Here is a 14,509-nt window from a genome sequence, read left to right as displayed (position 1 = left end):
GGTGTTGCACACATATGTAAACACACACGCGAACATACACTCACACACGCACGGCGGTTAAACACATGGTCTGTGTTTGCGCAGATCCCCTCGACATCATCCCGAGATACATCTGCTTTCTCGCAGGCACACACAATTACCAACACACTTCAAAACTGATAGTTAAGTTAAAATAGTTGTACACACTCGTGCCCACCGCAGAAGCACTCAGGTCAGGCACACAACACACAAAAAAAGGACAGTGTGACAGCCACAAACCTCCGGCCCCACCGCTCTGGCCCGCGCTGACTCACTTCCAACCAACCAGCTCGCTGGGCTATTTTAAAAACTACGACTGCTCTGCTTCCGGGAAAATCTCTCTCTGAGTATCGATAACTACCAGCTCTCTCTCCCCCGCGGTCTGATTGAGCGACAGCTTGTTTGTTTGACGGTCGCAGACTGTCGCTGCCTCTTTAACGCAGCTAAGAGGCTCTGTGGGCTGCAGCTGAGTGATTTGTTTTAGTGTTTGTTTGCACTGTGGTGAAACGTGATCGCCTTGGCCGCCCTGAGAGGACGCAGAGATATTTTTTTTTTTACATCTGATTGAAATTTCTCAGTGATTTTCCCCCTTTATAGCTCCTTCAGCTAAAGCCCATGCAACAGGAGGGAAAGAATGAGATCTATCTATCATCAAGTGAAAGCCTCGCTGGCCTGCATCCCAAAAAAATGCACAAAAAGCCTCCAATGTTTGAGTCCCGTGGTTAGTGCTTTCTTCGGTTGATTCACGACCAAATGTGTGGTGTTTTTGAGCCAGTTTCTGATACACAACCCCTGGAAATAGCTTTATAGTTGGCATTTAGAGTTGAGCTGCAGCTGAACGTAAGATTTTATCACATCCGGGTAAAACCACAGGAAACTCGCTGGTGATCCTGGAAAAGGTTTATTTGCTGGTTCTGTTCTGACTTTCATCTTCTGATACTCACTTGATTTATTTCTCTGCAGCAAGCTAGATTTCAGTAATGGTCAACAACTCTTTTTGGTACTTATCAATAAACAAGAAGATTCCTGAGTTCTTCTGCAGAGAAGTTTTCAGGAACAAAATAATCAACATCAGATTCATCTCTTGGTTTCTCTCTCTCTCTCTCTCCCCAGAGGTGCGTTGTCCCCCCATCGTGGCCTTGAAGAACATCGTGCTGTCGCCCCCGGCCTGCGGGAAGAGGACGGTGTTCCCAGGCTCCGCTTGCCTCCTCGCCTGCCGGCAAGGTTACAGTCTCCAGGGAAATAGGAAGGCTGTGTGCATGAGCTCTGGAAACTGGACCGCTAACGCCTATAAAGCCGTCTGTCTAGGTAACGTGTGTGTGTGTGTGTGTGTGTACAATAGTTTAGACCTCAAGGCTGAACTGTAAGCGCTAAACATGAGTTCTAGGGTCTTAACAAGGATGTGAAGTATGTTGAGGTCAGAGGTCAAGACACAAATGTCAGTTACAATATATTGTAGTTTAAGTTGGATTGATTGATACCACCCTTGCATCCGAGAGCGGGAGGTGATTAGCTTAGCAGAAAGCTAGCATCAACTTACCAACACTCCTAATGCCCAGAAAGTAATTCACGTCTTTTGGTTGTACCTGCCAGTGAGGTTTCCTTCCTGCTGTAGTGTCGACATAAGTTCATTAAAGCTGACGACAACACTGACATCGTTCATTTTACAGGGTTAGAATGGATGACACAGAAGGGTTAAAAATGCAAAAAGGAAAGCTTCAGAATAAGTGAATAGAGAGGCAGTTATAAGAAGAAAACAGCAGGAAACTTTGAGGGATACATTTTTCCATCCTCTGTTCTTTTGTCTGTATTTTTCTCCACTTTGTGAATGGTGGGAATGGCGCTAACCCCGTTTTTTGAAGCGGGCCTCAGGTTGCTAACTCGAAGCACACTGTGTCCGAGCTCTCGCGTCTCTCCCCTCCGCTCTGACTGGGCTGGAGATCACTGTAATGGACTGCAGCCCTCCAGATGCCTGGCAGGTGAAGCAGGTGGTGCAGAGCGTCCTCGGTCCTCTCATTTCCTCACGGTGAAAGTTTGCTAATGAAGGAACTGCTGTCGTTAAGGGGAGGAAGAGGTGCCATAAAGATGAAAAACGAATGGAGAGGTGGGGCGGACAGGGAGGTGAGAGGGGAGGATGAGTCATCTGTCGGTGGTTTACAACAGGGTGGTGGAGAGAAGATGAGTTTTTCTGATCCCCTCAGGCACAGATGGGCTGACGGAAGGGGAGTGAGAAGGCAGATATTAAAAAGAAAATACAGATGAGACAAAAGAAAGATCGATGGCACACTTTGAGGAGATCAAGATATAAAAAGTTATCACCGAGTTGAAAGGGCTCTTCATAAACTTCTGGCTTCTTTTGCCTCTCACTTCATGTTGATGACAGAAAAAGTGAAATACTCCTCCCTTGTTATGAAGATGAATGGAGCCGATTGGAGCTAAGTGTGTTAGTGTTTAGCAGAGATGGATGCCTAAGTGGATGGTCATCAGGTCCAGATGGGAGCAACTCCCTTACACAACGCAACAGGCATGACCGCTGTCTATCGATGGGAGATTCAACTCTCGGAGGCTTAACTCATTGACTGCAGGCTTGAACTTAGTTGAACTGAGCTGCTCTGAATATTATTACAACATGCTGCACAGGGAATGAACCAAAGGGAAGGAGCATTTTGGTCCAGGGGTCATGGTGGCTGATGGGTGCAGATTAAGGTAACATCAGCACGATCATAACGTGGAAGAAAGTCAGAGTTTACATTTCAACCCTTTAATCCCGGATCAAAAGCTACGCTACTTTCATTTATCTACACCTTTTTTTTGTTGCTCAGATTTCCAGAAATAACACTCATGGATCAGTTACAGCCAAGCATCCTCTTTATGCTCGTTGACCGCCGCTATCATTGTGTTGATTAGATAGTGATGTATAATAATTGATTAATATTTACAAGCATCACTTACACAGTTACTTAACAGGACTCTGCAAGATTAAGCTCCAAAGGTAAAGGAGGCTGCAGCCTGATTATCAAGATGTAATGTATCCAAGGTGGAGCTTAATTTTTAATGAATGTGTTTTAGAATATCATACAGCATGTGTCATAGGTCACTTCCCTTCTGTCTCCATTAAGGTCGTCTCTTTACCGTTGTGGCCTGATGGCTCGCGGCGTGTCGTTACGTCAGTGGTATTTCGTCTGGTTGGAACAACGACAGCGGTACACTCTGTGTTTGATTCAGTAAAGACCGATAATGAGTGTGTGATGTCTTGTTATTAAAGAGATCAGATGACATCACACATCCACTTCCTCAGTGATAACAAGGAGCAGGCTGAGGTCAGTGTCTACGGAGGGAACATCTGCAGTATTTAAATCGTACTGTATGTTAATAAATTAGCTGGAATCAGATGAAGCTTGTGCAGTGTCTGCGTGGTTCTCGTCTGATGCTTTATCTGAAACATATTGTTTTGTTTCTGTGTCTCTTCAGACTCTGAACCGCCGAAGATCCAGTGTCCCGGGAACATCGTTGCGGGGACGGATGAGCGACGCGGCACCGCCAACGTTAGCTGGAATGTCCCGACTGCTGCCGACAACTCTAAAGAAGAGGTTAGATACTTAAGTGTCCAGTAATAGGGTGCAACTATACGTTATTTGCATTAAATATTTTAATAGTTAATATGTAAAATTCTGCTATTTCTTACATTTCCGAAGCAAAAACAAGAGAATATTTGGATTATTTTGCTAGATAAATGGCTATTTAACAAACATGAAACATGTTCCAGATCATTTTTTAATTTAATATATTCTATATAACACTTCTCAGTCAGCAAAGTGACTCACGGATTTACGACAGCGGTTCACAATCTGCGGAATTTCATATAATTTGTAAAGTGAATTATGAACTGATTTTTAACCAAAACAAGTCCTTTTAACCCACTTTAGACATCTCAGCACAGGACAACCGGATCTCACGACATCATCACATCACTTATTAAGTCCAGTTTGTGGTCAGTTCTTTACGTATGTTTGTGTCTCTCCTTTCTTCAGGTGGTGGTGCAGGTGAAGCCAGTGTATAATCCCCCTCAGCTGTTGCCCATTGGGAAGGAAACCATCACCTACATTGGGACCGACCGCTCGGGGAACCAGGCCAACTGCTCCTTCACCGTCACTGTCATCGGTGAGTTCATCCCTCCGGAGGCCGCATCCGTCAATCAAACAATGTCTATGACGCTACTTGAAGGAAGCTATAATCGCATAAATATTATATACACACAAAAAGATATCAAGACATCTCATCTGACTGAGGCGAGGCGTCTCCCTCATAACATAACACTGCCGTTAGCTCTTTGGCTTCCCATCTATTGTTTTGTCTTCTGCTGGCTCAAGTACACACAGCTGTGCGGCTTTGTATACAATATGTTTCAGATGATTGATGGAACATTTATGCGTGCATGGCAGTGCTGACAAATTGTAATGTAAGCGTTTAAATACATTGGTTGTACAACTATGGTTGAAAGAAAATAGTTTGTTCATGAAACTGCTTACAACAAGATCTGTAGATTATGATTGTTGTGATCTCACTAAAGAGACCTTGCTGGAGAGTGTGTGTGTGTATATATATATATATATATATATATATATATATATATATATATATATATATATATATATATATACACACCCAGGGCAGCATATTTTTTGGGGGACTAGAGTAAACATCAAATAAAGTTGACAATGATTTGAAATGCTGAGGAGAAAAAAAACTGAACTGTGTCAATTAGCGACAGAGTGAATGTGTTTAAAGAGTCAATATTTTTGCTTTAAACCTAATTATACATACTTGCACTCCACAAGTTAAAGTCGGTATTTCGCGTTCACCTTTGTGAGGTTTGACCCAGTGGCCTCTTCCAGGACGGCCTCTCCATCCGGCTGCCTCTGTGCTGCAGCTTATTTCTTTCATTCAGTGTAAAACTGTGAATTAATTGACGCGCTCGCGAGTCAGGGAGCTTGTCCTCCTCCAGCAGGTGCCAAACAGGGTTTACGCTGAGAGGAAAAACGGGGGTGTCCTGTGTCAACCGCTCGATAATCACAACAGTCGGTGGGGGGGGGGGAACCTCGAGCATGGTAGCCGTGAACATTTCCATATGTTATTATGGTGGTGGAACGCTGTGGTTTTTTATTAGAGACATGTGTTTAACTCGTGCCCCCTGACACTCTGTACTGCTGTGTAGAAGAAAAAAAAGCAATGTGTTTCTCTAATACGACTGTAATCTGCTCCAGTCTCGGGAGATACTGTGTGTTTATGAATTGTGAAGTGACTGATGTGTTATATGTTCGCAAATGTTTTTATTGTTTGTTCTCCATCTGGTCATTACAACCCACAGTTAACGACCTCGTATCGCCCTCTAGATACGGAGCCCCCGGTGATTGACAGGTGCAGGTCGCCGCCCACTATCCAGGCCACAGACACGGAGACGGCGGCCGTTTGGGAGGTGCCACAGTTTTCCGACAACTCAGGTATGTCTGGCCGCCGTTCTCAGACGGCGTCCCCGGAGATGGTTTATTCTTTCGCTCCTCTGTTCCACCCTCTTCCTCCACTGATGATGGTTACACAGGATCTTTTCCGTTTGGTGACTGGAAAAAGGGGATCAGGAGAGGGCTTTGTGAGCGTCTGTCTGTGTGTGTGATTCATGCTGGGAGACACTGACTGGACATATGGTCCAACGGTGAGAGGATGGATTGACGTTGTGAGAGAGAAAGAGAGAGAAAAGGGAGATAGAGATGGACCAGTGGACAAATTAAGTTGTCATAGTGTCTGCTAATGTCATTAAAGTTAAAAGGCAGCAGAGAGATGCAGGTGTTTTTTAGCTCTTTTGTGAGAATTTGCACTATTTCCATCCATTTTCTACACATTCTTTTGTAAAGTCATGTGATCACACAGTATGTGACTTATACGGAGGATAAATCAGATTGCAATGCACAATATAATCTGGGTATTAATCACCGTCTTAGCTTAATTGACCCTTCAGCATTACCATAACTTTCGGCATTACGCATAGCGCTGCATTTATACTCCTGAATCTATCAGGGTTGAACCAGTAAGTGTTAATAAATTAACACAACCAGTTATTTTTTTATTCCAGCTCTCCAAATAATGACTCTAAACCACATAGCAATCATTTTATTCCCGTGCACAAAGACAAAAATTGTGTTTTTATTCTTCTTCAAGGGCAGTTCAAGAGGTCAGGAGGTGCATACTGACTTTAACATGCAACCCGTTAGTCTCTCTTTTCAGCCTACTGGGCTCGCTATTTGGTGCTTAGCAATTCAGACTGATCCCGCTATAAAGAAGTGCATCAATGCCACTCTGCCAAATAGACTAAATATCGCAGAGCAAGCTGACTTTCTCCTGGCGCGCTAGCTGCACCCAAACAGCCGCGGTGGTGACAGACAACAAACCAGACTTCTCCAGGGTACCAGCCCACAGCCAGACCCATGTAATTCACTGGCTCTGGCTCTATACACACACACACACACACACACACACACACACACACACACACACAGACACACACACACACACACATACTCATATACACACACACACATTTTGCACACAGCGCAGATATGCGTTTGTGCAGGCATGAGCGCATACATCCTCAATCTTCGCCCAGCGTGCTGATTGCCCTACCTGTCCGCAGAGGTGCACCCAACCCCCCCACGTCCCCGCACCCCACCCAACCGATCAAACACACACTCGTCCTGCACACATACACTGTAATAACAGGCTGCCGCTGCTCCTGCGGCTGCTTCGGGCCGCACAACGTCAGCCCGGCACTGCTTCGACGTCAGTGTTTTGTTTTTCCAGGCCCACACCCTGATGCCAGCGCTATATATATAGTTGTGACTCCGTAGACACACACATTAACACACACACACACACGTACACACACAGGCTATTTATAAGGGGAGACACCAGACTCCAGCAGGCCAGACGTGTGTCAGCCCTTAATGGAGTGAAACAAAAGGTCAATCAGTAATTTTTCCCACTTTCTTTTTTTTTTTATTCTTGTCCATGTCGCTCACACTTGCAGTCCAGATGTTTTCCCTGTTTTTCCTTTTTGTTTTCAGCCTTAGTGTCGACCTTTGGCGTTTTCACACACACACACACACACACACACACACACACACACACACACACACACACACACACTCCTCACATCACATCACCGCTGGCTCTCCTCGGGCTCTGTGCATCACTCTTCACATTCCGATTTTTTTTTTCAAGCCAACCAGACTGAAGCAGTTTTCCGTCACTAATCCCAAGAGCTGGATTTTCTTGCTGCCGTGTGATGCACAGATATATCATTCCCATGTCAACATATTGTTTAACATAACTTTTGACCAAGAGTGACTCATTTAGTCCTGGAAAAGGGGGGCAAGGTCAAGACTGCCCTCTGCAGGATAACGAGAGTAACACTTTTAACTCGAGAAAAAACTCTGAACTTGGAAAATTCTGTTTTAATAAAAGCAACTAAGATGTGCTGATCTTCCATATTGTTCATATTTCACCTTGGGAATTATTTAAGTACTCCTTATTATTTTAGGGCTCTTTTTCATCTGTTTTGCTTGACGTCCATATAATTGAACAAGGATGTCTGGTGTCGCAATTCTGGCACCAAATTGTCAACATATATGATCTACTTTTGTATGTCTACAACCAACATTTTTGTGTCTCGCTCAGGTGGGCGCCTCACCGTGACCAGTAGCCATACTCCAGGATCTGTGTTCCCAGTAGGAGAGACTCTGGTCCAGTACACAGCGACTGACGCTGCAGGAAACAGCCGCACCTGCAACTTCACCATCACGGTGCAAGGTACAAATCTGACTCACAACCCCACTTTTATTACTTTTACTGTTTATTTAGTATGTTCAAACTGTGCTTTTAGTTTTTTAATGTCCTTTTTAAGCATCTATAAAGAACTTCTTGAGGATAAAACAGTTAATATAAGAGAAATATTATCAAAATCTGAGACTAGACAGTAGTGCATGCAATAAAAGACATTGCAAAATTATGTATAAAAAGGACATATTCGAATTCCAGTGTGGATTCATCTTGTTTATGATGACATTATCAAATATTGTGTGTCAACGTGAGTTGTTATACACTGTGTGCGTCTGCCCAGGGACGACCTGTGACCAGCCGTACGTCCCAGTGAACGGGGAGTTCTTCTGCTCTGAGGAAGAGGAGGGCGTGAACTGTACTCTTCATTGTAAAGACGGCTACAGCTTCACTCAGGATGCGGTGCACAGCTACTTCTGCGCCTACAATGGCGTGTGGGAGCCGCCTTACTCGCCAAACAGACCCGACTGCTCAGGTGAGCGCAGCACTCGTATTGTGTCACTTATCTTTTCGTTATTTTGTTAGCTACTGTCTATAATGTGCCACAGTTACATTTTATTACTGCTGTGGATATAAAAACCTGTATGTGCACATCATTCTTGGATGCTCTTGGATTTGAAACATTAAATTAAATAGTTCAACAAGTTTTTTGTCTCTCCCAGTGAACCGTATAGCAAACAACGGCCTCAAACCATTCGAGATGCTGTTCAAAGCTTCTCGCTGCGACGATGTGGACCTGATCAAGTCGTTTACTGGGGAGTTCAACACCAAACTGGGAGGCATGGTGAGGATATAGAAATACGCATAGACACATATCTGTTGTGAATCAACTGTCAAATACATGAAGCTTTCTTTGATTCTTCTTAACAGCTCCCCAACATTTGTAGCAGCGGTGAAGTCACCTGCAAGCTGGAGGTGATGTCTCAGGGTCACTGTCTAGAGTACAACTACGACTACGATAACGGATTTTCAATCGGTAGGACAAAATACACCCTCACGAAACATCCCACCTCTTTTTTAATTGAAGCATCTCATTCGCTCATTTTTTCTCCCGGTCTAATATCTATCAGCACCGGGGGGTTGGAGCAACAGCTGGGGTCCTCAGGGTGCCCAGGACTACGCCTACTTTGAGTCAGGCTTTGCCCCGGGCACCCGGCAGCTTCCCAGGCGACAGCAGCAGCAGCAGCAGCAGCAGCAGCAAGGCAGGAGCATGCAGCCTCACTACCGCACCAAGAGGCACCGAAAAATCACAGGTCCCACCAGAGAACAAAAGATCCAGATCTTTTTCAATATCACAGGTATATTAAACGTGATTTCCTGTGTGTTTGTTGACCTTTTCTGTGCAGAGAATATATGGATAGGTTCTGGTCTGTGTTCTATATCTATTAGATATGAGTTTTTAAATATATTTAATGCCATCACTTGTTATTGGTCCTTTAAACTTTGTCCATTTTCCCAGCAAGCATCCCTCTGCCCCTGTCGAGGAACGACTCAATAGAGGTGGCCAATCAGAAGAGACTCCTGCGGACCCTGGAGCAACTGACCAATCGCCTGAGACGGACGCTGGCCAAGCAGCCGCTGTCCAGTTTCCACCTGTCCTCGGAGATGATTGTAGCCGATCCCAAATCTCTGGAGAGCAAGAAGCCCTCTTTGTTCTGCAGACCGGGCTCAGTGCTCAAAGGCAGGATGTGCGGTGAGTGAATGGAGGCTACAGCCAATCATCGAAGACATTTTGCTTCTTTCTTCTATCTTTGTATTAAATGATGGGATTTTGAGACTCTAATAATGCTTTAAAAGCTTTATGTTTATCAAGTAAAGATGTAATTGTGCCGTTGCAGTCCAATGTCCGGTGGGCACATACTTCTCTCTGGAATATAACGAGTGTGAGAGCTGCTGGCTTGGCTCCTACCAGGACCAGGAGGGTCAGCTGGAGTGTAAGTCCTGCCCTGAGGAAACCTCCACCGCCTACCTGCACTCCCGCAGCGTCGCTGAATGCAAAGGTTAGATGCGTTCCACACAGTCTGCATTTTGCAAATAACTTTGACCTGCTCATTTGGCACCACAGCCAGGATGAAATATATACAAATAGTTCACAAATAAAGCTGAATTGTCATACATGTCCTAAGATGTAAATTAACATAAATGCACCATTTGTTAATTGGAGATGTAGTTTTGATGTTCTTTCTAGGTCAGAATATTGCTCATGCTGCTCATGACTTGCATGTGTTTGCAGGGCAGTGTAAGCCTGGTAGTAACTCTCTGAATGGGTTGGAAATCTGCGAGTCATGCCCGCTGGGTCACTTCCAGCCTGGTTTTGGCGCCAGGGAGTGTCTCGTCTGTCCCGACGAAACCTCGACTGTCACCCGAGGAGCAGTGGACGAGATGGAGTGCGGAGGTGATACAGTCTGACATTGTGGACCGCACGCCCTTAATGTCCAATCCACTTGCCTATTTTAAATTGGAAAAGCCTTGATCCTTCATAAGTTATTCCAAACACTGCTAAGGTAACAAAAACAAATATAGTTCCAGCCTTTTCACAGAAAAGTGTCTGTAAGTATTTGCCGTTCATGTGCAATTATATCAGAAAGGCCTAGAAATGAGTTTCCTTTTAAAACGTCAACCGCAATCTAAATAAACCGGCGAAGGCCATTTTTTGGGCGATTCTGCTCCGGTGTATTCCTCCACTTCTATTCTAATCGTCTCTGGTCTCTACTCCTGCAGTTCCCTGTTCAGCCGGCCATTTCTCCCGCACCGGTCTGGTTCCCTGTTACCCATGTCCCCAAGATTACTACCAGCCTGAACATGGCCGCTCCTACTGCCTCTCCTGTCCTTTCTATGGAACCACCACCATCACCGGCGCAAACACCATACAGCACTGCTCCAGTAAGTGACCAGACAAAACAAACACGCACACATACACCTCTATTTTGCACTGCACTGACCTATCACAAATCAATACCCACCTCTTCAGAACTGCTTTTAAAGTATGACTGTGTGTTCCATGTTCTTATTGTTTTTATTTGTTTTATTGCATAGCTTTTAGGATATATTAAATGTTGTTTAAAGTCTCTTTGAGTACTCTGAAAAGCGCTATATAAATGAATTGCATTATTATTATTATTATTATTATTAGTAGTAGTAGTAGTAGTAGTAGTAGTAGTAAGTAACAGGTGATTTCTTACCTTTTTTTAGGCTTTCTTAGACCACACTTGAATTCTAATTTGGAGATGCTTAAACTACAAATACATTGGACATGTATAAAAAACATTGTCAGCCCTTTTCAGAATGATTAATGTGCACCTTTGTTGGAACAAAAACATTTCACTTTATTCAGAAATATAAATATAGAACAAATTGTTCACCAGTACTGGCTTTCTCCAATTTCTGTCATAATAAATAAATACCTATAAAAGTTGAACACACCTTAGGAAAATGTCCATTATTTATTGGTTCAGGAGATTGAAATGAAGTAGTTTAGGACATTGAAACAAAGCAGATTTAATGTGACTTTCATACATTCTGAATTGGATCAAGATCTGAATAGATATTAACCGCAGGAAGCCGTGTATTTCCTGCAGTGTTGAAGGAAGGACTCATCTTTTAGCTTCATCAAATAAAACTATACGATTGTAGCTCCAGTTTAATTTAGCAGACATTTGCATATTTTCACACAGCAGACTTCTATTTTAACACCGTAAGTGCTGAGTTTAGTTGGCATGTATTACTTTTGTTCAATTTCCAGACATGCCAAGTGAAGTCTGCAGAGAGCGAAATAAATGGACCTGTTCAGTGTGACAGCCTTTCAACAGTTTCAAAACACGCTGCCGTCGCTCCAGTTGTGTGCCGTCTGATCGGTGTTGTGACGGCTCAATCGGAAAATAAATTACCGCACGGGATCGGGAAAATAATATGAGTTTTATTTCTCTGCTGCAGAATGGAAATAAATAACAGTGTGTGCCTCAAGTGTGGGAATGAACAGTGGTTAGGACATGCTGCCAGTTTTCTATAAGAATGCAGGCTTTTGTTCAGGCGGATCACAACCGTCTGCGAGTCTGGTAGCAAAGGGGAAAGAGCGTTGCTGTTTTTTTCCGACTTGTCTGTGCTTACATTGTCTGTACTTTCCCTGGGTGTCATTGTCAGGTTTTGGCTCCAGTTTTCTTCCCAAAGAGGAGAGTGTTACTGCGGCGCCAGAGGCGGAGGTCATTGAGGACTACCAAGCAAGCAGTCAGGTTAGTCTTTATCCTGTCTAAGCTGTCTAAAGAAATGTCACTTTGTCATCATTTTAAGTCTAGATAAAGTCATCAATATTAAACTTCTACACATACAAGAGAAAATATATTAATATCAGGTTGTAAATGAGACAATATATATATATGTAGTATTGTGAATATTTGTATTTAAATTCATGAGCAGAACATCAACTGAAGGATAGTTTTCGTTGAGGGTTTTACTGTCTTTGTGACGGTTGATCTGATTGGCTGCTTCTTCAGGTTTTCCACGAGTGCTTCCTGAATCCCTGTCAGAATAAGGGGACCTGTGAGGAGGTCGGGGCGGGATACGTCTGCACCTGCATGCTGGGGTTCACAGGTAAGACTCACCGGGTGTGGTGTTTATGTATCAACGACTTCAATGAAGACGGGGGTCTTTTCAGCATTCAACAGCAGAAATAAGACGACCATTAGTGGTTTGTACGTTGTATTTCCTGTCATCGCACAGTTGTGTTGTATGTGACTTTGTTATGAGGAGCGTTTGATACAGCCTCCGATATTTTCCTCTCAGGTGCTAAGTGTGAGATTGACATCAATGAGTGTGACTCTGCTCCATGCCAGAATGGAGGCCTGTGTAAAGACGGCATGGGAGACTTCCAGTGCCAGTGCAAACCTGGCTTTTTAGGTAAAGTGACCTTTGGAGGAAATAAATGAATGCACAGAAAGAATGCTTTTCATGTGCTGATGTTTTAGCTTGACTTCTAAATAAGTGCAATCTTAACCAACTAAAGGAAAACCAAATGGGTTTAGTACCTCAAGGAATACTTCGCCCCAAATATGATCATTATTTGCACATTTGTGAACTATTCCTTTAATCACCCACCGCATCGTATCTCACTTTGTGCTTATTCTCCATCTCTGTTTGACTCCGGACGCTTTCCCTGATGTGTTTCAGGCTCCCTGTGTGAGGCGGAGGTCAACGAGTGCCTCTCCTTTCCCTGTCTGAATGAAGGCGTGTGTGTGGACGAGGTCAACAAGTTCACCTGCAGTTGTGCCTGCGGCTTCACAGGTTAGACAAAAGTATCGGGTTACCTTTCAGTCTGGGAATCAGTTTGATATTTGATTTTATACATAACAGATAATTACCCACGTGAGTTATTGATTTGCATAAGAGATGACACCAGAGTGTACAAAACATATCAGCTAGTGCTTTGAAAATGCCGCTGTTTTTCTTCTTCTTTTTTCACATGTCTGCAGGGTCTCGTTGCGAGCTGGAAATAAACGAGTGCCTCTCCAACCCCTGTCTGAACGGAGGAGTGTGTGATGACCTGACAGCTGGCTACGCTTGTGATTGTGCCGTTGGCTTCTCGGGGGATCGCTGTGAGGTCAACGTCGATGATTGCTACAGCGCCCCCTGCCTGAATGGAGGCTTGTGCCTGGATGGCGTTAACAATTTCAGGTAATACAGATGCTGATGGGAGGAAGCAGCTCTACACCTTATTAGTCCCCTTTAGATGTGCTATGTTGTAATGTTACATATCCAAAAGGGTTTCAATACCCATAACCTGCAGCTTAAAATTCATTATTATTATTATTTAAAGAGAAACACTGATTTCTGATGCACCTGTATCCTGATTTGTGAGCTTTACATTCATCATTATATATGAATCAATATTGCATTAAAGGGTTTAGAATTATTATAATACTTTATTGTCGAACACTTGTATTAAAATCCTAAAATTTGAAGTGTAATAAAGAAGAAAGAGCATTGTTATTGCTACTTACCTTAGAGATGGGGTTATTGCTGCTTGCCTCTCAGGTGTCAGTGTCTGGAGGGCTTCCGCGGCCGGCTGTGTGAGGTGGACGTGGACGAGTGCGATCCTAACCCCTGTGTGAACGGGGCCAGCTGCCTGGACGGTCTGGGGTCCTACACCTGCCGATGCCTCCCTGGGTTCAACGGGACCAGGTGTGAGACAGGTACTATAGGACGGATGATGCATCAAATTCGTATTCAGGTGAATAAGTCCAAAAACAGAGACGGTAAAGCAATTCATGCTTTTTTTCTGTCCTGTCAGAGATGTCCCCTGCCTTCAACCTGGACTTTGAGGTGTCTGGTGTTCACGGTTACGTAATGATGGATGGAATGATGCCGGCGCTGACGGAGATCACCTGCACCTTCTGGATGAGGTCATCAGACACCAACAATTACGGCACGCCCGTCTCCTACGCTGTGGAGGGCATCGACAACGCTTTCCTTCTCATAGACTACAATGGGTCAGTGATGTATTCAGAGCTAAGAGAATATAAATGCACATACAACAGTATATTCAATATTTCTCCAGTCTGTCTCCTTTTTTGCAGTACCTTTCCTTTAGAGGAATAAAAAGTACCTTTCT

At 44.0% G+C, this 14,509-nt stretch overlaps 1 protein-coding gene across 7 annotated transcripts in view; it reads left to right on the top strand.

The window, feature by feature from the left end:
- The window catches only part of svep1 (sushi, von Willebrand factor type A, EGF and pentraxin domain containing 1), a 77,254-nt gene that overhangs the window by 46,531 nt on the left and 16,214 nt on the right, over nt 1-14,509 (top strand). For all 7 annotated transcript variants that reach the window (XM_068587228.1, XM_068587223.1, XM_068587227.1 and 4 more), the window contains 20 exons: nt 1,132-1,326; nt 3,490-3,608; nt 4,050-4,179; nt 5,412-5,519; nt 7,747-7,878; nt 8,189-8,380; nt 8,568-8,689; nt 8,776-8,881; nt 8,976-9,203; nt 9,365-9,598; nt 9,744-9,905; nt 10,139-10,300; nt 10,627-10,788; nt 12,046-12,134; nt 12,396-12,492; nt 12,685-12,798; nt 13,069-13,182; nt 13,371-13,572; nt 13,933-14,090; nt 14,189-14,387. In XM_068587228.1, the coding sequence (XP_068443329.1) occupies nt 1,132-1,326; nt 3,490-3,608; nt 4,050-4,179; nt 5,412-5,519; nt 7,747-7,878; nt 8,189-8,380; nt 8,568-8,689; nt 8,776-8,881; nt 8,976-9,203; nt 9,365-9,598; nt 9,744-9,905; nt 10,139-10,300; nt 10,627-10,788; nt 12,046-12,134; nt 12,396-12,492; nt 12,685-12,798; nt 13,069-13,182; nt 13,371-13,572; nt 13,933-14,090; nt 14,189-14,387 (3,025 nt within the window). The remainder of the gene's footprint in view (nt 1-1,131; nt 1,327-3,489; nt 3,609-4,049; nt 4,180-5,411; nt 5,520-7,746; nt 7,879-8,188; nt 8,381-8,567; nt 8,690-8,775; nt 8,882-8,975; nt 9,204-9,364; nt 9,599-9,743; nt 9,906-10,138; nt 10,301-10,626; nt 10,789-12,045; nt 12,135-12,395; nt 12,493-12,684; nt 12,799-13,068; nt 13,183-13,370; nt 13,573-13,932; nt 14,091-14,188; nt 14,388-14,509) is intronic.

This window comes from Clinocottus analis, unplaced genomic scaffold, assembly GCF_023055335.1.
Source record: "Clinocottus analis isolate CAN_PGR_092001 unplaced genomic scaffold, fCliAna1.0.p SCAF_21, whole genome shotgun sequence".
NCBI classification, from domain to species: Eukaryota; Metazoa; Chordata; class Actinopteri; order Perciformes; family Cottidae; genus Clinocottus; species Clinocottus analis.
Note: the sequence above shows the minus strand (reverse complement) of the source record. Positions and strands in the feature narration are given on the sequence as shown.